The sequence below is a fragment of the Danio rerio genome, chromosome 24 (assembly GCF_052040795.2).
Source record: "Danio rerio strain M-AB ecotype USA chromosome 24, GRCz13ab, whole genome shotgun sequence".
In the NCBI taxonomy this organism is placed as follows: Eukaryota; Metazoa; Chordata; class Actinopteri; order Cypriniformes; family Danionidae; genus Danio; species Danio rerio.
Genome location: NC_141044.1, coordinates 36,516,814 through 36,544,701, shown reverse-complemented (window position 1 = coordinate 36,544,701; position 27,888 = coordinate 36,516,814). Strand labels below are relative to the sequence as shown.

The following is a 27,888-nucleotide window of genomic DNA, read 5'->3' as shown; positions in this document are numbered from 1 at the left end:
TAAAATATTATTATTGTCTATAAATGCCTAAATGGCCTAGGACCTCAATACATTACAGATATGCTCACTGAATACAAACCCAACAGATCACTCAGATCAGCAAGATCAAGTTATTTATTTCTTTTGCTTACAGTTTTTGCTAATATGGTTTAATTATCATTTTTTTTTTTACAATACATTGCTTTAATAGGAGATTACTCGTTTTACACATTAAAAAATTGTGGCTAAGAAATACTTATTTGGTGTGGTCAGAGATAATTTTTCTAAATCCTTAATTTTGAGCCCTGAGAAGTCATGAAATAAAACTGATTGCATTGTGACACAACAACCCTTGCACACGGAGCAAGCTAATACACAACACACACAAGATGTGAAATGAATGAGAAGGCATGTGGACATAACACAACATCTAAATCAGTAATTTAGCATGTCAGAGTCAAATTTAAGCAAAATATATTTTCCCAACAAGAAAAGTGTGGCTAGTGAAAATGGCGAATAGCCAGTAATGTTGCAAATCTACTAGCCACAGTGGCTGGTGATCAAAAAAGTTAGGGCCCTATCATACACCCGGCGCAATGTGGCGCAAGGCGTGGCGGAATACTTGTTTGGTAGTTTTAGCTTGGCGCAAGAGTCGTTTTGAGGCGTTGCGCTACCCTGTTTAAATTGCAAATGCATTAGCGCTCATATGTGCGCCCATAGGCGTTCTGGTCTATAAAGGAAGGCGTTCTGAGGTGCACTGCCGGCGCGTTGCTATTTTGAAAAAACAAAAATAGATTTTTCATCAGACCAAAACAAACCCGGTCTAAACTCAAAGTTGCGCCTTGCTTACACACTGCTTAATACGCACAAGCAATAGGCAAATATCTTTACATATGAAAAAATTTAATTATTAAGGATATATATAGTATATAATAAGAATAGATATAGGATATAAATATAAAGGATTAAAATATTACAAAACATATTATTTTCTAGCCTACATGCATATGAAAAATCACTGCTTTTATGTCTTCTTCATCTCGGGAGGATTTTTCAGTTCATTCATAACAATTTGCTTTTGTATAATGTTTTTATTATTTGCAGTATTATATATTATATCCATATTTATATTTGTTTTATTAAAAACAAGCTTAGATTTGCCCACCTGTCAGGTTTTAGACCATATGGGGCACAGCATGTGTTTTAGGATATAACTTGTTGTTTATTTATTCGTTTGCTGAAATTAGAACTGAATTTAGAAATAGTTTTAAAACGAATATTTGCGCTTAACAAACGATTAAAAATTAATTATTTATAGACTAATTGATGTCTGTGCGTAAAGGTTTCTCTATCCAAAAGTTAAAAGTGATCCATATCTCTCATTCTCACGCAGTAGATGCTCTGTTTAACAGTTTTCTGTTAAAAAAAACTTAACTGTGAACTGTTTGCAAGTGAAATGCTCAGTTTTTCCACTTAGACTTACTTTGCGTCCTGTAAATAGCGAATGCGCTCTTGGCGCGACGCATCTGGCTCTTAAAGGGAATAGGAGATGAGATTGGTTTATTCTCAAAACACACCTATAACTCATTAAGAAAATAAACTCAACCCTTTTAGACCATGCGCCATGGCGCAAAGCGGTTTGCGCTCTGCACATGGACCGTCAAAATAGAGCCCTTAATGTCAAGCCCTGATAATAGTAAACATTCAAAACTACAGTATTGTGTTAAAATACGTTTTCATGACTGATTCAGGTTGTCCTGTTCAGTCTCTTAAATGATTCATTTACATAATTGGCTCATTTTTCGGCCTGTACCATATGGAGTCAGACTGTACCATATGGTGTTTGTCTACTGAATGTTCATTTTGTGCTTAAGAGAAGACTTGTTATCTTTTCATTTAATCACAGATCAGTGATGGCAGAAGATGGCACTAGAAACCCTAATAACATTAGTACTGTCTAACATGAGAACCGTGAATTTGACAAGCATTAGGAGTGAATGTACTGTAAACGAACACACTTGAAAAACTGAAGGGTATAACGTGTGTGTGTTCAGGCTGGAGATGTTCAGCACTGCAGTGTTAAAAGCTTACAGTCTGACAGCAGTCGTCCGAACAAAGCAGTCAAAGACACTTAGTAGTCACGTATATTCAGACACTCTCAGACGGACTCTTGCTGTATGTTTTTCTGCACACAGGGATGATGTGAGACATGGATGAGTCGGCAAAGACGTGTTTCTGCAGTTATTATCTTTGTCTCAGCAGGATCCTCCTCTGAATGTCTCGTCCCTCTCTCTCTCTCTCTCCCTCTCTAGCTTTAATCCAAATCCCTTTTCAACATTCTCTCTCTCAAGATCACGAAATACAGCTCTCAGTCTACATAAATCATACTTTCAAATTTCAACTTAAACCAAAGCAAGGCATGCTTAACAAATGCTGGTCAACAAATATATGTTGTTATTGGTTGGTGCTGATTTCATCATTTCATATTTAATCAAATATAAACAAATATATGCATGTAAACAACATAAAAAATGATAAAATTGAAATATTTTCCTTATAAAATATTTATCTAAATTTTAAATCTAATCAATTATGTATAAAATATAATGTTGATGGTGGATGTTAATTATCTGAATCTTCTTTGTGCATTTTTTAAAGATTTGTCCTTAAATATCCTCTGTTTTGACAGTGGATGTAAAAGTGGTTGTGTGTCTCCCTCTGCAGGTCAGTCAGGGGAATGTGCCCGGAGTGGAGAGCGCGTCTCTGGCCATGGACACTGAAGAGGGTGTTGAGGTGGTCTGGAACGAGGTTTTCTTCCAGGACAAGAAGGTCTTTAAGACAGTGGAGGTGAGTTCTTAAATAATAGTTTTAAGTTTACTAAAAGCTACTTTAAAAAAAACTCTTAAAACGGAAAATTGTTAGAAAAATTAAAGTTTCTGAAAAGGTTTCACCAAGGTTACGTGGAATTGATTATACTTTACTTGATGTTGAAAACATGCCAAAAAAAAAACACCTTAAAGAAGCGAATTGATTTGTTGTCAATTTATTACCTTGGCATCATTCAATTGGTAACATTGGTGTTAAAAAACACAAAAATATATATTACAGGACAGTCGATTTTTGACGTTTTTTTTGTGCATTTGTGTAGGACAAAATGAAGGAGATGTTTGAGAACCTGACACAGGTGGATCATCCCAACATTGTCAAATTCCACAAATACTGGCTGGACATTAGAGACAACCATGCTAGGGTAACACATACACACAAACACACACACACACACACACACACACACACACACACACACACACACACACACACACACACACACACACACACACGTTTGTTTTTGTGAAAAGTGGGTACATTAAATAGGTTTACATTCATTTTATTCTGTTCAAACCGTATATTGTATTGCCCTCACCCCACCCTACCCCTAAACCCAACCATCACAGGAGACTGTGTATAGCTTTACTCTCTGAAAAAACTCATTCTGTGTGGTTTATAAGCTTTTTGAGAAATGAGGAAGTCAGCAATGTCCTTGTATTTCTCCTTTTTGTAATACCTGTGTCATACCCATGTCATTATACAGATTTGTGTCCTGATATGTCACAGAAACACGTACACACACACACACACACACACACACACACACACACGTTAATGCTCTTTCATTAGAAAGAATCTTTAGTACTATTATATTTTTTCATTCATTCATTTTCCTTCATCTTACTATTCCAACATATGTTTTACGCAGCGGATGCCTATCCAGTTGAAACCCTGTACTGGGAAACACCCATGCACTCTCTCATTCACACACGCTTACACCAATTTAGTTTATTCAATTCCCCAATAGCGCATGTTTTTAGACTGTGGGGGAAACCGGAGCACCCAGAGGAAACCCACGCCAACACGAGGAGAACATGCAAACTCCACAAAGAAATGCCAACTCGCCCAACCGGGACTTGAACCAGCGACCTTCTTGCTGTGAGGTGAAAGTCACTGTGAGCCACTGTGCCACCCTATTATACTTTTTTATTAATAAATATTTTTATATTATATAAATCATTTTTATAAATATTTTAAATATTTTTATTTTTTATATTTTATTGTATTATAATACATTAAAAATAATGCTTGAGTAGGAAACAAATCTGCCAAGTTACAAAGCACAAATTCACATTTATTAATAGGAGAGGTTTTTTTTCCAAGCAAAAAAGGGGCTTTATAACACAGTGTATTCAATGAACCTTGAGGTATTTTGAGCTGTTCATCAAAACATTCTGGAGATTCCTGACACCTAAATTAAATCTTAAGGGAAAGCTAAATAGGATTTCTTTGATTTTGCAGTTTGGTGCAGTCAGGCCCGGATTGAGAATTCAGAGGCCCCTGGGCACAATGTCTTGTTGCCCCACACACTTATAAATGATTCCTACTTGTCTTCCTCGATGAATAGTAGACAAAATCTGATATGTACTGGGGAAAAAACGTGTTGCTATGCGCTTTACGAGCTACGCCACTCACGCTGCTGTATGCCACTCTCTTTAATTCTGTTGGCTCTATCAATCAAAAGGTGATGGGCGGGAATCACTCAACTAGCTTATTCCAACGAGGTGCGCTATTTGCACGGGCCCCTGGGCCTGTGCTCATAATGTCCATTAATTAATCCGGCCATGGGTGCTGTGGCACAGAAATGGCACAGGTTGTCCGTAGGGTATTAAATAGTCTTTATAATGTCTTAAATTTGAAAAACAAAGGCCTTAAAAAGTCTTAAATAGACTGAAATAATGTCTTGTGGGTCTTAACCAATATATTTAAAAAATATAATATTATCTTAAACATAAGATTAATAATATTATATTAGATATAAAAATATTTCCCAGTGATGGATTGCAGCTGGAAGGGCAAAACGTGCTGGATAAATTGGCGGTTCATTCCGTTTTGGAGACCCCAGATTAATAAAGGGACTAAGCCGAAAAAGAAAATGAATGAATGAATAAATGAATGAATGTAAAAATATTATACAGGTTTTAACTTTCCTACATGTAAAGTTACACAATCTAATCACCAACAATACATCTAAAAAAAACTTTTAGCAAAATTGTGCAGACTGTAAGCTGAAATTTCATTTATAAATGTGTTAAAAAAAGTCTTGAATTTGACTTTGTGAAACCTGCAGAAGGGCGACACATTGGCGCTGTAGGTAGTGCTGTCACCTCATAGTAAGAAGGTCGCTGGTTCAAGCCTCGGCTGGGTCAGTTGGCGTTTCTGTGTGAAGTTTGCATGTTCTTTGCGTGTTCACGTGGGTTTCCTCCAGGTGCTCCTGTTTCCCCCACAGTCCAGAGACATGCGGTACAGGGGAATTGGGTAAGCTAAATTGTCCATAGTGGATGAGGGTGTATGGATGCTTCCCAGAGAAGGGTTGCAGCTGGAAGGGCATCCGCTACGTAAAACATTTGCTGGATAAGTTGGCGGTTCATTCCGCTGTAGCGACCCTAGAAGACTAAGCCGAAAAGAAAATGAATGAATGAATGAAACCTGCAGAAAGAGGTTGCATTACTTGACTTTTATAGATAGTATTTATCGTAAAAGATTCTTAGAAATCCATAGCATGTAAATTAAATCTTTATTTTGTCTGTTGTGAAAGTGATTCAGAATACAGTCTGCATATAAAGTCTGATTCAGAAAAATTCAATCTCCTGCAGTGTGAGATTAAATGTACTTTGCTCTAAAGCTGAAGTGGCCATTATATGGAAACATGTTTTATTTTTTCTGCTCATTGCAGGTTGTGTTCATCACAGAGTACATGTCGTCTGGCAGCTTGAAGCAGTTCCTTAAAAAGACCAAGAAAAACCACAAGACCATGAATGTCAAGGTCAGACATTTGTCATGAGGATATTTTAGCCCCCGACCGAAGTCTAAATATATGTTTTACATAAGAAATGACTGTGTTTCAGGCCTGGAAACGCTGGTGTACACAGATTCTCTCCGCCCTCAGGTGACACTCTCCTGCATTTGTGGACAGTTGAAGTGAAATTATAAGCTCTTCCTCTCAAATGATGTTTAATAGAGCAAGGACATTTTTCACAGTATTTCCTATAATATTTTTTGTTCTAGAGAAAGTCTTATTTGTTTTATTTTGGCTAGAATAAAAGCATTTTTTATTTATTAAAATCCATTTTAAGGTCAATATTATTAACCCCCTTAAGCTATATTTTTTCTCGATTGTCTAAAGAATAAACCATTGTTATACAATGACTTGCCTAGTTAACTTATTTAACCTAAAAACCCATTTTCTGTAATATTTCAGGAGGGCTAATAATTCTGACTTCAAATTTGTGTTGGTATTGTTGTGTGTGTGTTTGTGTGTGTGTGTGTGTGTGTGTGTGTTTAAACCTTGGAAATTGTACATTAACAAGCATGCACCTTCTTCCACTCATCAGTTACCTGCACTCCTGTGACCCTCCCATAATTCACGGCAACCTCACATGTGACACCATCTTCATTCAGCACAACGGCCTTATTAAAATCGGATCAGGTATATTTTTTTACTGCACTTAATTGCACTAAATAAAAGCACTTTAGAGGAGAGGAACACTTATTTAAAAGGATATTTTAGATTTATATCTGTAGATCCATTATAAAAACTTGTTCTTGTTTCTTTGTTAATTGTTTCTTTGTAAATTGAATTGAATAAATTCAGTATAATTTTGTATAATCATCATCTGTTGACTTTTGCTTTTGTTTTGTTTTCTCTCTGTGTAGTTTGGCATCGACTCTTTGTGAATGGTAAGAGCCATTTCAGCATCTCACACAGTATGTAATTTCTACAACTTAACCATTAAACCTACATTTTATTACATTTTTGTATGTGTGTCACATGTTGCTCTTTGTTACCAGTTTCAATTCGATTTAAAATCTGTTCAGCCTTACAAAAAATTAAACAAAAGAAGATCCAAAATACAACATCACACTTTTAAGCCTGATTTAGCACTGTATGATTAAAAAAACATAAGGTTTAAAAAAAAAAAATCAAATTACTGATTGAATCACTTGCAAGGTAGTCTTTATGGTAAGATAATTGCTCTAAACCTTAATATATTCTCAAATATTGTTAGAATTAATAACCAACAATGTCCCTTTGGTTTATTTGCTAACATGGACTAACAATTGCCTCTCTGGTTCTACCGCTAACTGTATAAAAAAATAAATAAATAAAAAATAAAAATAAAAAATTACTAATGTTTTGCTTCTTACACTTTACATACCTGAAACTTGCCTACAGCACTTATTCATTGTTGCTCTTAAAGTTGTGTAAATTGCTTCCAAGTCCTCGTTTGTAAGTCGCTTTGGATAAAAGCGTCTGCTAAATGACTAAAAGTAAATGTAATCAATGAACACTATATTTACAGTATTAATTAATATTTGGTCATTTTAGTTCATGAAAATAAGTCATAAGTCATTCATTGTTAGTTAACTCGCAGCGCATTAACTAATGTTGCACTGCAAAAATTGTGGAGTTATGTTAAATCGAGAAACATTTTCTAGCAGGGTGGAGTCATAAAAAGTCTTAAAATAGTCTTAAATTTCAAAATTAAAATTTCAGGCCTTAAGTCTTAAATCTACTGAAATATTGTGTTGTAGGTCTTAAATCTTGTTTTAACTGGTCTTAATTTTCCTATGTCCATGTAAAGCTACCCAATCGGGCCAACACCCATTCAATTACTATCATTCCTGCTAAATGAAAGTTTTAACAAAAATTTTATTCGTTAACTCTTATTTATTAACTCTTTTTACCAAGTCTGTTTATGTTTCTATTCTTAAACATATGGTTTAATTATCCTTGGTTTAATTATTCCTCATAATAACATTTGTTTTTAAAGTTTTAACTGGGCTGTTAGAAAAAAATTCTTAGTGTTTAGCCTTGTGTATGTCGGAAATGTCATTCATGAAAGGTCTTAAAAAGTCTTAAATTTGACTTGATGAAGCCTGTAGTAACCCTGTCTAGAGAAGCAAAAAGTAAAATCTAAATAATGAAATAAAATCAAAGCAATATAATCTGCCAATGAAAAATAATCCTATATCAAAACAAAAACAAGATTTTTTTCTTAGCCCATTGGTGGATTATATTGTGTGTTTTAAGGAAAAACTCACTTAATTTAGAAGTATTATTTCTGAAAAAAAAATGTATATATTATTTGGTTGTTTAGAAAAGGCTTCTTGATTTAAGAAATTTTTGATTTTTGCACAAAAAGCAATGTAACAAGCACAACTTTTGTAAATGTTATCAAAAGTGATAACTATTATTATTATTATTATTATTATTATTATTATTATTATTATTATTATTAATATTGCTATGAAATTTACAACGTTTGTTTATTTTTAGTTCATGTTAGTAATTAAATTATAATGGAAACTTGTAAAAAATGACCTGCAAAATGAAAACAATAAAAAGCTAGCTATCAGTGCTTGGCAAGTGTTAATTTTAGGCCCTGGTAAAGTCAATAAATATGTCTGAAATGTATAACCCATTTATCTTTTCAACATTGCATGGAAGAAAATGCAAATTGACTCACTGTTGTCATATGTTGATACCCAGTATTTCCAGAAGGGGGCGTCCAAGGTAAACTAAACCAACACAGAGACGACAAGAGGAACCTGCATTTCTTCTGTCCGGAGTACGGCTGTGAGTGACAACACATCTTCACTTTCTCAACCCTCCTGTTGTCTTAGAAGTCTCGTTTGTCCTAACATAACCCTCCTTCACTACACCTTTGAAGTAAAGCAACTAAATTTCCATTTAATATAAATTTAAATTTGAAATTTAAATTCACAGCAAGTAGGTCGCTGGTTCGAGTCCCGGCTGGGCCAGTTGGCATTTCTGTGTGGAGTTTGCATGTTCTCCTGATGTTGCCGTGGGTTTTCTCCGAGTGCTCCGGTCTCCCCCACAGTCATATAGACATGCGGTATAGCTGAATTGGATAGACTAAATTGGCCACAATGAGTGTGTGTAAATGCGAGGGTGTATGGGTGTTTCCCAGTACTGGGTTGCAACTGGGAGGGCATCCACTGCGTAAAACATTTGCCGGAACAGTTGGTGGTTCATTCCGCTGTGGCAACCCCTAATAAATCAGACACTAAGCTGAAGGAAAAATTAGTGAATGTTAATTTTAGAAAAGTTGCCAAATTTCAAGACATTGTTTTTTTCTGCTGTTGAAATGGTGCACTGGTCATTTTTGACCCATAAGTCAACAGGAGGGTTAACTTTTTTTTTTACACTTTATTTTACCAGGAAAATCTCTTGATATTTGTAACCTCTTTTTCAAAAGTGTCCTAGGTAATTGTGTAGACTAGACAGACTAGTCTTAATCTTGTTTATATAGTTTATATTTCCTCATCTGTTCTTAGCTTGTGAAGATGACTACGCCATTGACATCTTTTCCTTTGGGATTTGTGCTTTGGAGGTAAGACCGAAAAAATGCAAGCATTTATGTTACATAAATGGTTGAATATTATTTAATAACAATATTTCTCCAGATGGCTGTGTTGGAAATCCAGGCTAATGGGGATTCCGCCGTGTCCAAGGAAGCCATAGCCAATGCAGGCCAATCATTAGAAGACCCACTTATGAGGGTTTGTATGTTATCTTAGTATGCCTGTCATGATATCTGTTTTTTGTTGTGTGATATATTGCACCAAAATATATTGCAATAAATGATATTACTGTCATTTTAAGACCATTTTATGCCACACATTATTGCCACAATGAAAATATAATATCATCACAATGCAAGCACACTCTTCAAAAGAACACATGTTATTTTATTCTTAAGAATATTTAATCTTATTATAGTCATTTTTAACAATTTAATAATCAGACATTGGAATCAGAATGTGAAAATGCAAATCCTAAATAAATAATAATAGATGTTAACAGTAAAGTGCAAGGTAAAAAAAAAGTAACCGAGGCTGCAATATCTGCTACCAGATCTATTTTCAGTTGTCAGTCGTCAAATATACTATAGTAATTTATAGTAAATACTATGTTTTTTTTTATCATACTGACATCTCCAATAGAATTAAAGATGTTGCAAAATCAGCTAAAATGTTGCTAAAATAGTTTTTTATGTATGGGTGATATATCTATTGCATCACCAAAAATGATTAAGGTCATGTCCACGTTTTATGCGATAAGTCGATATATCGATTATTGATACAGGCCTATATCTTAGGGTTGGTTTGTGTTAAATGTGCATTTTAGATGCTTTAATAAGCATTTAGCTTTTTTTTAAATTCTCAGAGGCGACACGGTGGCTCAGTGGGTAGCACTCGCCTCACAGTAAGAAGGTTGCCAAATTTGTAATTTTCAGGAATCAGTCAGAGTTGAGAGATTTGATTTAATATTTTAAAGATATGTGGAATCAAGCTTACAAACTACTTACAAATCCAAGCTTCAACTACTTACAAATCTAAAAAATATAAATAATATAAAAATAAATAAATATATGTAAATATAAACAAATAATTGTAATAGCATGTTGCTGGTTCTAAAGTAGTCTATTTTCTATCATGTTTCAGGAGTTCACCCAGATGTGTGTGCGCCACAATCCTTGCCTCCGGCCAACGGCACACGACCTGCTGTTTCACCGCGTGCTGTTTGAAGTTCATTCACTGAAGCTGCTCGCTGCTCACTGCCTCATCAATAACCAGTGTAAGAGCCCTTCAAAACTGATCAACATCAGATGTTTATGTTTGGCCACTCCAAAAACATTGTCTTTTCCTGTCCCTTATTCTGACTTATAAGGAGTCTCTGAAATATGCTACACAGAAGATGGTTTTTTATGTTATTGGCAAAAAAACACTGACTTGAAAATGGATCTGACATATATATATATATATATATATATATATATATATATATATATATATATATATATATATATATATATATATATATATATATATATATATACACACACATGAGTATACATAACCATATATATAAATTATTGTTTTTTTCTTGGCATTTTGAAAAAAATTTCAGTTCTACTTTTTCTATTTCAGTTAGTATTATATTCAGAATTATAAAAAAAACTATAAATATGAACAAAATATTTATTTACAGTTATTTTGTTGTAAAGGATTAAATGAGGATTCTAATATATTAAAAGTATAATTGATTATAATGGTTAAAAAATACATTTTTATTGTTATTTTGTTTATTTTTATATTAAATTTTTATTGGTGTTTAAAGACATGCTACCTGAAAACTGCGTGGAGGAGAAAACCAAATCCTTCGACCCAAATGGAGTCATGGCAGAGATTATTTACGGAGATCGTTCTCGCGTTCAGCTCAAGTAAGTCTCAACTTAAGCTACATTCAATTCTATTTTATATTTTATTTTTATTACTATTATTATTATTATTTGTTTTATTATTATTATTATTATTATTAATATTAAAGGAATGAATGTTATTATTTGTCTTAACAAATTAAATTGATCAAAAGTAACTTGAAATTTCATTCATTGATTAATTTTCTTTTTGGCTCAGTCCCTTTATTAATCTGGGGACGCCACAGCAGAATGAACCACTAACTTATCCAGCATATGTTTTTATGCAGTGGATGCACTCCCAGCCGCAACCCATCACTCGGAAACATCCATACACACTCATAACTTGAAAATGTTACACAAATTTCTGTTTCAAATTTATGCCGTTCTTTTGTACTAGTTGCTGTTCTGTTCATTAGAGAACACTTATAGTTTCACAGTTTTAAAGTTAAACTTAAACAATAAATGAGCATATCAGAATAACATCTAAAGGATCATGTGATGAAAAATGTCAGGGATACATTACAATTATAAAAAAAACATAATAGAAATCAGTGACATTATTGTAATAATTGTTAGTTTAATAATATTTCTCAATATTAGTTTTTCTGATCAAATAAATGCAGCTTTGCTGAGCATAAAGGATAAACTATTGAAAATTGTAAAGTATAAAAGTATATTAAACGAGGCAGTTTAATTCCTAATTAGAATATTTATTATTGTCATTCACTTAAAACATAAAAAAATAGTGTTAACACTTAATTTTGATGGTCCATTTGAGTATTAGTTGACTGTCCGCTTAATATCTGTTGATAGATCGTGCTCTTTCAACAGACATTTAACTGACTATAAGAAACTTTGCAAGTACATGTCAACAAACTAACCCTAAGCCCAACCTAGTAGTCTACTTATAATTTAATGAGAATTAGTTCAATTCAAATTACCTTTATTTGTATAGCGCTTTTACAATGTAGATTGTCAAAGCAGCTTCACATATAAGATCATAGTAAATTGAAACAGTGTAGTTCAGTTTTCAGAGTTTAAGTTCAGTTTAGTTTAGCTCAGTTCAGTGCGGTTTAAAGGGCCATGAAACCACCTCGTTTCAGCAGGGTGTTTTCACACCTCTACTTTGGAAAAAGTCAGAAAAGTGGGCGTGTCCGGCTCTGTTTAGGGGGAGTGTCGGAGGAACTAAAGTGGGATGGTGTGGGAGTGTCTATTTGTGCACGCGCGAGTTTCAGAGTCAAAATACACACCCACACAGACAGGAGAAAGTGATGGTGTTTAACCTACATGGACATCTGTAGTCGAATTATTTGCCAAATTATTAAATGTTGGACTTTAACTGCAGTTTGGCTCTTTCATTCAGGGAATTCATTCATGCCTCTCGCGACAAACGAGGTATTTGATTCGAGGAACTGATCTAAGCGTGTATTTTTCATGCAATGTTTGATACCGCACGGCGAATGAGAGAAAAAAACCCTCCGCATTTCCCGGAAACTTAGATGCACACGGCAGGTAGCGTCAGAAAGCCGCGTGTGTTATTCCGGTCACAAAATGCGGTGCTAACATTTCTGCACTCAGTGCAATAGTTAACTTAATTCGATACGAACAAACTGAATAAACAAAGAGCACTGGTCGCTCACTTACCAAATCTGTAGAGACAGGACAATCACCAGCAACTAGAGCCGCGTCTTTATGAAGAGAATACTACAAGCAAATCCAGATTTCAGCGTTTGCAGATGAGAACAGCTCTCAGGTAAACAATAATCCCCCTTAGACACGTAAGTTATTGTTGTCGAGCGTCGCGTACACTGTAATCCACACGTGATCCAGATAAGCTCTCACAGAGAGAAAATGAAAACGAAACTTAACGGCAGCAAACTATAAAAGCAACACTTCACGCTTGTTTTGCCAACACAACGTGCCGTCTTTGTGGTGTAAGCACGGTGACACAAATGAATATTAATGAAGTTGCACAGTAGAGCGCGCTGATTGGTTTGAACCAAGCCTTACTCATGCATTAATGCAGCACACTGTAAGACGTAATAAGACTCACTCTGGCACAGACGCCCAGTCTGCATGCTGGAATACAACGCTATTATGTCATGACGGTGACGCAGCTTCAAAAATTCATTTCAAACAGGAAGTACGAATTTGCTTGAAATAACGCAAAAACAACCAATTTACACTTTTTAGTGAAATATAGGTGTCCTAATAGTGTTTTTAGCAGTGTGGGACACATATACGACTGTCAACAGCTCAAAAAATGTGTTTTGGTGTTTCGTGACCCTTTAATAATCACTACTGAGAGTCCAAACACTGAAGAGTAATCCATTGATTCGTAGCTCTACAGATGCCCAAATATGCAAGCTAGTGGCATCAGCGGCGCCAATTTCACCAATTGGCGAGAGAGAAGAATTAAAAAACCTTGAGAGAAACCAGGCTCAGTTGGGCACGATCATTTCTCCACTTGCCAAACATCTTGTGCAGAGCTGCAGTCAAGGTGCGGGAGGCTGGAGCTGAACTTCAGCGAAGACTTGTCTATCCCTGGAGCGTCACAGAAATCAGTCTCATGCTTTCCACTCCTCCATGACCACCACAGCAGCTGCTCAGGATACGGCTTAGTCCAGGATTATGGAAACCTTGGGATCATCTCGTCGCTGGTCTTGGATAGAATCAGTGGCGATGCGTAGTCTGAGGGCCTCTGGAGGAGTATCCCAAGGTGGAAATAGAGAGTAAAGAGAAAATTAGCGGAGCTGCTGTTCATAGTGTATAGAAACGAGATGTAGAAACCTGCGTAGAGCACATTCATATCGCTAAGTGATGCACTGAGTGTGTGCTTTACTTAAAAGATTGCTTTTTAGTCTAGTTTTGATTTGGTAGAGTGTCTGAGCCTCAGACATTATCAGGAAGGCTATTCCAGAGTTTAGGAGCCCTAAATGAGAAGGCTCGATGTGGAGAGGTAAGCATGATCGAACACCCAGTGAGGGGGAAGAGCATGCTCAGAGCCCGGCGGCTAATCAGCAGGCCAATCAGAAATAATAAATAACACCTGTTTATTCTAGTGATTGGGCCTGAGAGACACCCTTCTTAAGCTGCGGTCACACTAGAGTTTGAGCATGCAAAATTCTGTCGTGCGGTGCTGAGAAAAGGGGCGGGATTAAACAAGCTTATTAGACATTTTTAAAAGCGAGCGATTGCTCCATGTTTTCCATTTCTGTCCAGAGATAACATGTTTTGATCCTCGACTGTTCTCACGCAGTCAAGTGATGCGATTTCGCAGGTCAGAGTTCACCAAGCTTGAACTCTGCACCGCAGCAACCTGCGAAACTTGACGCATGTTTCTGGTCAGACGCATTCGCATGCGTATGTATGGAAGTCTATGGGAGGAAAAGCCCAGTGTGACCGCAGCTTTAAGGAGAACAGAAAGAGCAGCCGGGAGAGGAGAGAGAGCACACACACACACACACAAACACACACAAACACACACACACACACACACACACACACACATAGTCTCATGTGTGGTGCAATTTATAATTATAAAAAAAACATTTTTGCTCACCTGAATCATCGACCCTGTCTTCTTCCCAAAACAACGAACTTTACTACACTCGACCTCCTTTACTCAAGTTTTGAGTTGGCATGTGATGCAATGTAACTTAAATTCAACAAATGGACCATTAAAATAAAGTGTGACCAAAATAGTACAATAGCATTAACACAGTTCTGGGGTTACAGGTAAAATCAAAAAACAAAAAACATTGAAATTAAAATATGATTTTAAAAGTCAATCAAAAATGGCACTGTTCTTAAACAGTAAAAAGAAAACTGCTTTACTTAAATGTAACGTGTTATTGTTTGCATTAGACGGTTAAAAGTGTGTTCATTTACTTTCCTCTGCTTACCACTAGAAGGAAGCCTGCATACCACTACTGGTCTTAGTGTATATAGACGAAATATTTTGGTGCATTCAAACAAAACAGTTACCTTTATTACAATACGAGTATGGTCACCTAACAAGTTTTGGATTAGAAAGATAATCTGTTTAAATACAAATTAAGTGTTGCAAAAAACAAACAAACAAAAAAAAAAACAGTTAAGCTAAATTATATATTTGGTTTCTTTTGATTTTTCTTCTTTATTAAAATTGTATTTCATGTTTTTCTCTTTAAATGTTGCACCATGATCTTTGGTACTAACCAATGCAATATATTTACACAAATATATTAGTGTAAAGCATCCTATAAAAAGTAATAATTTTAAAGGGAGATTTGTGAGAAATGTACTCATCTACGTCATATTGTTTGATATTTTGTTGTCCTGCAGGTATTCTCATGTTTCTCCTCTAGAACTGGACAAGTTTCTGGAGGATGTGAAGTAAGTTAAAGTACAGTAGTCATGTCATTACTCTTGTTGTTTGTATCGTGTTACTGGACATGTGTGTCTTATTGTTCAGGAATGGCATTTACCCTCTGATGAACTTTGCGTCCGCTCGACCCCATCCTGTACCTCGCGCTCTCTCAATGTCCCAAGAGCAGGTGGAGGCGGTGAAAACACCCACGCCGGAACCACAAGAGGCTGAAACCAGGAAGGTGTGTGTTTCTGTGGAAAAAAACAACAAAAACACTACCCATAATTCATTTTGGTCAGTTTATGTCTTGTTTAATCTCAATCGTTTTTATTGTTCTAGGTTGTACAGATGCACTGTAACCTGGAGTCAAATGAAGAGACGACTAAAACACATGTGAGTAACATATGGAAAATATTATTATTCACTCATTTATTTTCTTAGTCCGTTTTGTTAATTAGGGGTCGCCACAGCGGAATGAACCGCTAACTTATCCAGCATATGTTTATGCACAGATGTCCTTCCAGCTGCAAACCATGATTGAGAAACACCCATACACTCCCATACACTATGGAAAATTTAGCTTACGCAATTCACCTATAGTGCATGTCTTTGTACTGTGGGGAAAACCGGAGCAACCGGAGGAAACCCATTTCAACACGGGGAGAACATGCAAAAATCCACACAGAAATGCCAACTGACCCAACCCAGCCTCGAACCAGCGACCTTCTTGCTGTGAGGTGACAGCGCTACCTACTGCGCCGGCAAAAGTATTATTATATCAGTGCAAATCATTTAACAGATTTTAATAATGTGGGTTTTCGGACAGGCCAAAAGACAGTCATTTTAAAATTCATTTTATATATTAAAGCAGAGTTATATGTAAATGTTTAAATGTAATATTTAAATTAGTTTTAATGTTATTTTTACTATTAAATGAGAATTCAAAAGTATTTAAAAATGTAATATAAATTGGAAATAATTCTAGATATATAATAAAGGCTTGATATAATAAAGGCTGCATAATAATAAATAGCTATCAGTTATGTCTATAAAACGCTATTAGTGTAGGCTTTAATTTGGAGCCAAAAATACACGTCGGTAGCCCAGTGGGAGAGGCTTTGTTGCATGTTGCATTGTGCAATCTACAGTATGTCTCTGTTGATTCATCTTTGTTTTGATAATAAAGCTGCTAACTATTATAGTCTTGTAAGATAGTTATGACAACATCTGCTGTGTCTGTGGCTAATGATGTTATTTCTGCTGTTTTACAGCTCACTCTTTTCTTGAAGCTGGATGACAAACTCCATCGGCAGCTCAGTTGTGATATTATGCCAAGTGAGAGAAACCTTGTTTCCCTTGTTTTGCTCCATGTTTCCTTTATTTGAAAAAGACTTTAGCATTCTAATAGGTTGGAGATTCATAGTTGCTCTATTCTATTCTATTCTATTCTATTCTATTCTATTCTATTCTATTCTGTTCTGTTCTGTTATATTCTATTCTATTCTATTTTATTCTATTTTGTTCTATTCTGTTCTTTTCTATTCTGTTCTGTTTTGTTCTGTTTTGTTCTATTCTATTCTGTTCTATTCTGGTCTGGTCTGTTCTGTTCTGTTCTGTTCTATTTTGTTCTATTCTAATATATTCTATTCTGTTCTGTTTTGTTCTACTTTGGTCTATTCTATTCTGTTCTGTTTTGTTCTATTCTGTTCTATTCTATTCTGTTCTATTCTGGTCTGGTCTGTTCTATTCTATTCTATTCTATTCTATTCTATTATATTATGGTCTGTTCCTTTCTATTCTGTTCTGTTTTGTTCTATTATATTCTGTTCTATTCTATTTTGTTCTGGTCTGTTCTGTTCTGTTCTATTCTGTTCTGTTTTCTATTCTGTTTTGTTCTATTCTGTTCTATTCTATTCTGTTCTGTTCTTTTTTGTTCTATTCTGTTCTGTTCTATTCTGTTCTGTTCTATTTTGTTCTATTCTGTTCTGTTCTATTCTGTTCTGTTCTATTCTGTTCTGTTCTGTTCTATTTTGTTCTATTCTGTTATGTTCTATTCTGTTTTGTTCTATTCTGTTCTGTTCTATTCTGTTCTGTTCTATTTTGTTCTATTCTGTTCTGTTCTATTCTGTTCTGTTCTATTCTGTTCTGTTCTGTTCTATTTTGTTCTATTCTGTTATGTTCTATTCTGTTCTGTTCTATTCTGTTCTATTCTGTCCTGTTCTATTCTGTTCTGTTCTATTCTGTTATGTTCTATTCTGTTATGTTCTATTCTGTTATGTTATATTTTGTTCTGGTCTGTTCTGTTCTGTTCTATTCTGTTCTATTCTGTTTTGTTCTATTCTGTTCTATTCTATTCTGTTCTGTTCTATTCTGTTCTATTCTGTTCTGTTCTGTTCTATTTTGTTCTATTCTGTTATGTTCTATTCTGTTTTGTTCTATTCTGTTCTGTTCTATTCTGTTCTGTTCTATTTTGTTCTATTCTGTTCTGTTCTATTCTGTTCTGTTCTATTCTGTTCTATTCTGTTCTATTCTGTCCTGTTCTATTCTGTTCTGTTCTATTCTGTTATGTTCTATTCTGTTATGTTCTATTCTGTTATGTTATATTTTGTTCTATTCTGTTCTGTTATGTTCTATTCTGTTATGTTATATTTTGTTCTATTCTGTTCTGTTCTATTCTGTTCTGTTCTATTCTGTCCTGTTCTATTCTGTCCTGTTCTATTCTGTTATGTTCTATTCTGTTTTGTTCTATTTTGTTCTATTCTGTTCTGTTCTATTCTATTCTATTTTGTTCTATTCTGTTATGTTCTATTCTGTTTTGTTATATTTTGTTCTATTCTGTTCTGTTCTATTCTATTCTATTTTGTTCTATTCTGTTTTATCTTTTCTAATCTGTTTTATTCTATCCTATTTTGTTCTGGTCTATTTTGTTTGATTGTATTCTTTTCTATTCTGGTCTGTTGTTTCTATTCTATTCTTTCTATTTTAATCTGTTCTATTCAATTATATTATGTTCTATTCTATTCTGTCTATTCTATTCATTTTTATTCTATTCTGTTCTATTCTATTCTATTCCTTTCTTTTCTATTCTATTAATTTTTATTCAAATCTATTCTGTTGCATTCTATTCTATTCTGTTCTGTTCTGTTCTAAAAAAAATAGTTGAACATAAAACGACATCTTTAACTTTTTATTAAAGCAATGTACTAAATTCTCATACATGCATGTTGTGATTTCAGGTGACAGCTCTAGAGATTTGGTCAATGAGCTCATCCATCATTCCTTCATCAGTGAGGTGAGACCAAAAACTGTACATTTTTCTTTTCATCATGACCGCACATCATCTGATATTCATTTTTGCGAATTTAAAACTCAAAGAAGCAGCACTAACAGATAAGTGTTCACTTTGTTCAGCGTCTTGCTAAATTTGACCATCATTTCCCACAGGAGGATGGTGACAAGATAGTGACGTTCCTGGAGGACGCTTTGAACCGACACCGTGGGTCAACCAGTGCCATTACAACAATATGAATGTCAGTGGCCTGTTGCTATTATGATGGACATACCAGTGGAGCCTGAAAGGGAGGGCAGTGGACACAATGATCCGTTTGTCAGTTAGTGTGGATAGTTTGAAATTGAGACGAAATCAAGATGGCACAACATGGCATGCTGGTTCCTCTGACGTGATTGACCAGCTTAGAGGGCACCGATAATGCCTCCCTGAGTCTTCGTCCAGCACTTCCAGGTATCACTTTAGAGACTGTCCTTCCCAGAACTCCATGGGGGACTCAAGGGCAAGGCGGTCTCTCTTGATATGGGTTGTAATGTAGGAGGTGTCTGCTGTGAAGAGCTAAATATGTGATAAATAAAAAAGTCAGGAAAGTTATTTGACCTGAAGATTATTTTGCCATTCAATAGTTGCTAGGCCTGAAACATTCTTTACGCAAGTATGCAGATGACTGCTAACTTTGTAGAAACCAAAAAAAAAACGTATAACGATCTGGGCTGGTCAGTATAGCAAGTATATTACACATGAAGGTATACATTTTGCTTTATTTTTTATTCTGTTATTGATGTGTTGGAGAAACATATGAATGTGTAAATAAAAAAAGTGTAAAATGCTTATTATTAAATAGAGTTAATAAGCACAATCAGCTTTGAAAAAAAAGACTCATTGAATCAGCATTAGTTGACAAACATGTGAATATTATTATAATATTTTTCTTACTATTATTCACTCACCGGCCTCTTTATTAGGTACACTTTACTATTACCAGATTGGACCCCCTTTTTCTTTCAGAACTGCCTTAATCTTTCGTGGCGTAAATTCAACAAGGTCCTGGAAATACTTCTTAGAGTTTTTGGTCCATATTGACATGATAGCATCACGCAGTTGCTGCAGATTTGTCGGCTGCACATCCATGATGCAAATCTCCCGGTCCACCACATCCCAAAAGTGCTTTATTGGATTGAGATCTGGTGCCTGTGGAGGCCATTTGAGTACAGTGAACTCATTGTCATGTTCAAAAAACCTAAGATGATTCACGCTTTATGACATGGCGAGTTATCCTGCTGGAAGTAGCCATCAGGAAATGGGTACACTGTGGTCATAAAGGGATGGAGATGGTCAGCAACAGTACTCAGGCAGGCTGTGGTGTTGACATAATGCTCAGTTAGCACTAATGGGCCCAAAGTGTGCCAAGAAAATATCCCTCACACCATTACACCACCACCACCAGCCTGAACCGTTGATACAAAGCAGGATGGATTCATGCTTTCATGTTGTTGACGCCAAATTCAGACCCTACCATCCGAATGTCGCAGCAGAAACCTGACTCATCAGCCCAGGCAACGTTTATCCAATCTTCTATTGTCCAGTTTTGATGAGCCTGTGCGAATTGTAGCCTCAGTTTCCTGTTCTTAGCTGACAGAAGTGGCACCCGGTGTGGTCTTCTGCTGCTTTAGCCCATCCGCCTCAAGGTTGGTCATGTTGTGCGTTCAGAGATGCTCTTCTGCATACCTCGGTTGTAACGAGTGGTTATTTGAGTCTATAAGCCAGTCTGGCCGTTCTCCTCTGACTTCTGTCAATTCATCATTGCTTTTAGGATATGTGCCAAAACACTGATAAAGCTGGCTGTTATTAAATCTCAAACTTCATTTTAGAGATTTTGTTAACCACAGACCGTTTTCATTTATGATTTTCTGTCAAAAAGTTGTATATACTTGCAACTACAGTATGTTTTGTTCCTGAAACAGAATGGTACTGTTAGGAATTCAGGTTTTAGATCATTATGCCACTCATTAAAGCTACAATTAGTTCTCTTTTTATTATTTTAGATCACAAAATTATTTTGGGTATAGGCTCAAGAATTGTGTTGGCATTAGTGGGATTGCATTGGCACCTGGCCTTTATCAGTTTGTAGCAGTAAATGAAGAGGCATTATATTGCTCATTCATTCATTCATTTTCTTCGGCTTAGTCCCTTTGCTCATCAGGGGTCGTCACAGCGGAATGAACCACCAACTTATCCAGCATACACAGCAGATGCCCTTCCAGCTGCAACCAAGTACTGGGAAACATCCATACACACTCATTCACACACATACACTACTGCCAATTGACCTATAGTGCATGTGTTTGGACTGTAAGGGAAACTTGGATGGGTCAGTTGGCATTTCTGTGTGGAGTTTGCATGTTCTCCCTGCGTTCCAGTGGGTTTCCTCCGAGTGCTCCGGTTTCCCCCACAGTCCAAAGACATGCGGTACAGGTGAATTGGGTCGGCTAAAATTGGCCATAGTGTATAAGTGTGATTGAGTGTGTATGGATGTTTTCCAGTACTTGGTTGCAGCTGGAAGGGCATCTGCTGCGTAAAACATATGCTGGATAAGTTGGCGGTTCATTCCACTGTGGATTAAGCCGAAAAGAAAATAAATGATTGAATGAATGAATGAGTTTCTTGTACTATGAAATATTCTGATTGTTCATCCCTAGTCAAACCTAGCCGTAAAGTCAGTATATCTTGCGAATACATGTAAATAAGGTTATACAAGTTTTTACCAAAAATTTTTCTTCAAATATTTAATTACGAATTGCTATGAAAGTAATATTAATTAGCTTTTTTCCCTTATTGTGGCATTAAACAACCTCTGTACTCAATGCAAACGATATCAGAAAACCCCCAGTGTGTTGTTATTCAGATAACCTGCTAAACATGTTTAAAGCTAGCATTATGCTAGCTAAGCACTAGCATTTACACTGTTTTACTTGTGTAGATAATGTTTCTGTCCTGAGGGAAGTATAAAATTTGCAGTAATATGTCAGGATTGGAGGCGGTGCAGTAGGTAGTGCTGTCACCTCACAGCAAGAAGGTCGCTGGTTCGAGCCTCGGCTCAGTTGGCGTTTCTGTGTGGAGTTTGCATGTCCTCCCTGCGTTCACGTGGGTTTCCTGCAAAGACATGCTGTACAGGAGAATTGGGTAGGCTAAATTGACCCCAGTGTATGAGTGTGAATGAGTGTGTGTGAATGTTTCCCAGGGATGGGTTGTGGCTGGAAGGGCTGTTCTTCAGGGCTGTGAATGAATGAATGTCAGGATTGGACTGAAGAGTCAGCTAGGCTGTACAGTTTTTGGAGAGTATATAGTTTTCCCAAAATGCTTTCTTCCAAATGTATATTACAAAAGAAATTGCTTTAACTGATATTGTTATGCCCGTTTAATAATCAATATGATTGTCATTTTCTCTGCAGTCTCCATGTCAGCTATCACAAGAATGTCTTAATATACAGTTTAAGTGTTTTGCAAGAAACATTAACAGGAATGTATTGCCTTAATATTAATGTTACTATTTACCAGTGTTTAATTGAGAATAGTATCAAACACACTCATTTTATTCAAAATCATGTAAGCCTGCTTAGTCAAACAGCTAACCAACTATGTGGTTTTGGATATGTTTTTATTCTGTAATGTATTAAAATGTGCATTTCTCTGGGAAACACAGATTGGCATGAGCATTTAAAACTCAATAAAGGCTATGAAATGAATGACTCTGTTATTTCTGTAACTCATTTTGTCAGATTTAATCATCTTATTGATGATATTTTACAGCAGTGTTTCCCAACCCTGTTCCTGGAGGCACACCAACAGGACATATTTTGAACATCTCCCTTATCTGACCCATTCATTTCAGGTTTTCAAGTCTCTATTAATGTTCTGAGAAGCTGATTCAGGTGTGTTTGATAGTAGGCTACACATTTTTTACTTTAAAACTTCAACAGATTGCTATTCTTTTCTAATGATATATGATGTAATAAATTTGTATTTTAAAAATTAGACTTGTTTTAAATGTTTATTGCAATTTTTTGGAAATATTTTTAGTACATCAAAAGTGTAGTTATGATGAGATCTGACTAGTTAATCCAGCAAAAAGAAATAAATAAATTAATTAATTAATAAATATTCACTAAAATGCAGTATTTAAACAGAAACTGAGGCGTATAACTGCAAAAAGGTCCACTTTTTGAGAAAAAAAGATCTCCTTTCACCAGGCTGGCTACGTGCAGTAACGTGCGTGAGCAGTTATCTAGATCAGTGGTTCTCAAAGTGGGGGTCGGGACCCCCTGGGGGGTCGCGGGACAATGACAAGGGGTCGCTTGGTGATATCCAAAACTAAAATAAATTTTATTAAACTATCAGAATTACCATATTTTATTCATAAACGACAGAATATAGTTAATAGTTGCATTCAAGAAACAACAACATAAAAAAACATTTAGCCATCAGCCTTTAATTTTAAAAGCAAAATGTAATTAAATCCATAAATGACTTTAAAAAACATTATATGGCTAATAGACTGTTGCATTTTTGTGTTGTCAATAAGCTCATGTTTATATTTGCCCAGGCCCGGATTGGCTAATCGGGAGGACCGGGAGAATTCCCGGTGGGCCGGTCCGTTTTTTGGCCGCGAGGGCCGGTGTCCCTAGCTCTAGAATCTGTTGCTCTCAGCAATCACACTTTTTAAATTTATTTATTTACTTGACCACAGCCTTTTTATTCATTATTATACCGCAACTCTTCTCTTTTGATCTATTTCAAGGATAATAAAACTCAGTTGTGTCATCATCCATAAAACAGTAGTTGTGGTCGAGCGGATAGTACGTTAGATTTAAACGCTGCGGACCTGGGTTCGATTCTCGTTAGAGTGATTTAGTGTTTTCATTTTTATTGATAAGACATATAATGATTGTTGAACATTTGAAGTTCTAAAGCAGCTGTTTTCTCAAAAAAAAAAAAAAGAAGTGATAGTGTCATTAGAAACTGATTTGGAAATATTTATTTATTTACTTATTTTAATACAGTCAGTCGTGAACTGAGGTGGGCCGGTCTGAGGCTTGAAATTCCAGAGCTGAAAAGGTGTCCCACTCCGGCCCTGTATTTGCCTATAGTTGTGTCTGCAACGTTTACATATTTACACCACCTTGAAAAATGGGGGTCGCGAGCCACTGATATGATTATTTTTGGGGTCGCGGGCTGAAAAGTTTGGGAACCCCTGATCTAGATAGATTAAACTGAACTCAGACTAGTCAGATCAAATGATCTTCAACTTGCTGTTATGGAACCAATTTAAGAGTGGAGTGGACATTTAGTTCGGCTCATTGAAGTCAGGCTTTTGACTTTAATCCCCGCTATTCTAAACGACTTTTATGAAACAGCCCCAGGTGTGTCTGATTAGGGTTCGAACTAAACTTTGCTGGACATTGGCCATCCAGGAACGAGTTTGGACACCTCTAATTTTTAAACACAGCTGACATAGTGCGAGGCTACGGTTTGCGTCACGACGCCGCAGTGAAAAAACGCACGTTATGTTTCAAATATTCGATGGCGACAAACTAACACGACAATGTTGAAGAGTAAAAAACATTGTGCACAGCGGGAAAATGACAATAAACTGAATCGGCAATGTCAACTACATGAGGTAAGTAACGGCTGGAGGTAGATAATTAATAGACTCGCCTGTATTTAAATCATTGATATATCAATTTGTTCAGTATTCCAGCACACTTCGTGTTTTTTTGCTTTGTAATGCATTGTTATCCTCCCAAACAGCTTTCAACCCTTGTGAAAAAATACTATAGTGATTTATTGTAAATACTACAGTGTGTTTGAACCACAAAAAGTAAAGTATTTTGAAGTAATCTGTTGTGGTAACGTTAATTAGCTGTGGTACTAAAACAACCAGTAACTGTTAGGCTAATATAAACAAACTATCCTGACAGTTATATTTAATACTACAATAAACCACATTTTAATGGTAGTAGAATCTACACTATTTATTACTGTTCATCATGGGGTTTAATTATAACATTCAATAAAGAGTTGTAAATAATATGTGAAGTTTACAGTATGGTTAAAATCACTAGTAAACACCAAAGTCCCTTTAAGGCATGTTTAAGTGTATTATATTTGTATACACTAAGACACTATAAATTATGATTCAAATATGTTCTAGGCATTGTTTTATGTTGTTTGAAAGAAAACTTAGTCCAGCTTTCTGTTATTGTTTTGCTTCTCTTAATCTCCACTGATGTGTGTAGTAGTGTGTTGTTATTGACCTGGTTCACTTTCTGTCACAGCTGGTTTTTGTACGGCTCTATTTCACTGTGTGAATCTAAAGCCACCATAGTCACCGAAGCAAAAATAAAGCCCTGAATCTTCACCTCGTGCTCCACTTATGGTCAGCTGGAAACTTCTAACGGACCCATTTCCACTAAACCGGGATGGAGCAGAGGAATGCCGGAGATTTCCTTGATAGATGAGGAGTTTGGGAGCTTCTCCAGCTTTTATGAGGTACCAGCTAAGACAGTATGTATCATTGCACCATTTACCAACAACAAGATTAGAGCTACATGTTAATGTAACTGATTGCCCTGCTTCAATAGTCTTCTCTGAAGGGCTTTGAGTCACTTTTGCTTGAGGAAGACTGGAGTCTGTTAAAGAAATTATTTATTAAGATATATTATTAAAAAGTACTGAACATTAAAAGTAATTCTGCTAAGAGATGAGAAGTTACCTTGAGCTGAACGAGTCAGCGACCAAAGAAAGATAGTGAGGAAGGTGAAAAATGCCATTTTGTTGTCTTGGTTTTATTTTGAGCATGTCATGAGGTTAAAGTGGTCACAGTGTTTTATAGTCAACACTACAGTTTCAATGCAAATGCACTGTTCCTATGAAGAAAAAAGACCGGAAAGATAGAAATTGGCAAATAAAATGTATGACTTCTCAAACGCTTTATATAGCGTAAATCTATATTTTAAAATTTGTATAACATTACCCCAGCATTATGTCTTAATATAAAGAATAATGTAGGAGAAGGGAAGATTTGCTACTAAAGTGCAATATGATTGAATTGGATCTATGAAAATGAACGAAATATGAAAAAAAAATGTAAATATAAATTGTATTTCGTTATTGCTATACAAAATAAATCAATGAATAAAGTTGTATGATGTAAGCATTCATTATTGTGTTTTTCTACATGGCTAACAATTTTCTGTTATTATACAACTTGTTTTTTGTCATAGTATGCAGTATACACACAATTTTAAATTAATTGATTAAAAAATATATATATTTATTAAAAGAAAGAAAATGTAATTTATTAATCAAGTTCAGTATAAAGATTCGGTAACTAGGATACAACGTTATTTCAATAATCATGAATAAAAGTAGTTTTATGCTCCGGTTAAGTATTTTATGTTAAACTTTTTTTTATTTCTTTTGAAAGTGCCATCTTTTTAAATGTATATTAGAATTTGCTATAAATAAATTAAAATGTGAGTGTTTAATAAATAAGATGTTTTTGAGTAAAATATTTGATCAGGAAGTTTTAAAAAATAATATAAAAAAAGAAATAATGTCATAAATAAAAATAGTTTTATTTATTGTTAATGCTGCTTTTAAGTGTTATTGTATATTTTGTTTTGTGTAATACATATGTATAACTTGTAATTTCTTTTGAAAGTATTGTAATTTTTATATATACAGTTGAAGTCAGAATTATTCGCCCCCCGCTTTGAATTTATTTTCTTTTAAAATATTTTTCTAATGATGTTTGTCAGAGCAAGGTCATTTTCACTGCATGTCTGATAATATTTTTTTTCTTCTGGAGAAAGTATTCTTTGTTTTGTTTCGACTAGAATAAAAGCAGTTTTTAATAATAATAAAAAAAAAACATTTTAAGGTCAATATCATTAGCCCCTTTATATTAATTTCCCCCCCGGATAGTCTACTGAATCGTTATACAAAAACTTGCCTAATTATCCAAACTTGCCTAATTAACCTAATAATTAGCCTAGTTAAGCCTTTAAATGTCACTTTAAGCTGTACAGAAATTTCTTAAAAATATCTAGTAAAATATTATTTACTGTCATCATGGCAAAGATAAAATAAATTGGTTATTTAAGATAAAAACGATCATGTTTAGAAATGTGTTGAAATAAATCTTCTCTTCGTTTGATAGAAATTGTGGAAAAACATTGGGCTAATAATTCAGGGGTATAATAATTAAAATAAGGGGTATAAAAAAAAAAAAAAAAAAAAAAATATATATATATATATATATATATATATATATATATATATATATATATATATATATATATATACATATAAAAAACTAAAAATGTGAGTGTTTAATAAATAAGATGTTTTAGAGTAAAATATTGTATCAGTAGAAACTCCTCAATAACGTTTATTTTAATTTTCATAAATAAAAGTAGTTTTATTAATTATCAGTGCTGCTGTTTAGTATTAATATATAATTTAAGTAAAACGTTTTATCTGTTTTGAAAGAATAATCTTGTTGATGTATATTTAAAGTTGCTCTAAATAAAATAACAATTTGAGTGTTTAATAAAATAGAGGTTTTAAATTTAGAGTAAAAATGTTTTATCAGGAGGAACAGCTCATTAATAAAGCATACAAAACCAAATAAATATTTTAGCTAGTTGCCAGAGACATATTTTCATTTCATTTAGTCTGCTTTAAAACTCTGACTGATTTTTATTTTTTATTACAAAACGTAAACAGTAAATAAATACATGAACAAACTATTAATAAAAACTACACAACAGCAATTGCATTTTCTGAGAGTAAAATAATACTTTATATGATACATGAAACTTATTTTACACACATTCATTATAAACCTTGACAGATAATCCTGATTC

General features: G+C 34.8%; 2 protein-coding genes across 28 annotated transcripts in view; both read left to right on the top strand.

The window, feature by feature from the left end:
• Positions 1-22,704, top strand: part of nrbp2b (nuclear receptor binding protein 2b) — a 53,518-nt gene extending 30,814 nt beyond the window's left edge. The window contains exons 2-19 of one of the 7 annotated variants that reach the window (XR_015524517.2): positions 2,704-2,826; positions 3,128-3,229; positions 5,765-5,854; positions 5,937-5,977; positions 6,423-6,517; positions 6,745-6,768; positions 8,582-8,668; positions 9,391-9,446; positions 9,520-9,615; positions 10,561-10,693; positions 11,237-11,339; positions 15,645-15,695; positions 15,775-15,910; positions 16,009-16,062; positions 16,941-17,004; positions 18,906-18,961; positions 19,114-21,166; positions 22,233-22,704. Coding sequence is in view for 2 of the 7 variants with exons in the window: in XM_087308770.2 (XP_087164896.1) it covers positions 2,704-2,826; positions 3,128-3,229; positions 5,765-5,854; positions 5,937-5,977; positions 6,423-6,517; positions 6,745-6,795; positions 8,582-8,668; positions 9,391-9,446; positions 9,520-9,615; positions 10,561-10,693; positions 11,237-11,339; positions 15,645-15,695; positions 15,775-15,910; positions 16,009-16,062; positions 16,941-17,004; positions 18,906-18,961; positions 19,114-19,197 (1,422 nt within the window). In the remaining 5 variants the exon portion in view is untranslated. Of the gene's footprint in view, positions 1-2,703; positions 2,827-3,127; positions 3,230-5,764; positions 5,855-5,936; positions 5,978-6,422; positions 6,518-6,744; positions 6,796-8,581; positions 8,669-9,390; positions 9,447-9,519; positions 9,616-10,560; positions 10,694-11,236; positions 11,340-15,644; positions 15,696-15,774; positions 15,911-16,008; positions 16,063-16,940; positions 17,005-18,905; positions 18,962-19,113 lie in introns of all 7 variants that reach the window. The other 6 variants (XR_015524515.2, XR_015524516.2, XR_015524514.2 and 3 more) reach the window with 6 other exon arrangements.
• Positions 22,705-24,482: 1,778 nt separating this feature from the next.
• The window catches only part of ralylb (RALY RNA binding protein like b), a 490,264-nt gene continuing 486,858 nt past the window's right edge, over positions 24,483-27,888 (top strand). For 15 of the 21 annotated variants that reach the window (XR_015525250.1, XR_015525251.1, XR_015525247.1 and 12 more), the window contains exons 1-2: positions 24,483-24,635; positions 25,294-25,507. The gene's annotated coding sequence lies outside the window, so the exon portion shown is untranslated. Of the gene's footprint in view, positions 24,636-25,293; positions 25,523-27,888 lie in introns of all 21 variants that reach the window. The other 6 variants (XR_015525262.1, XR_015525261.1, XR_015525260.1 and 3 more) reach the window with 1 other exon arrangement.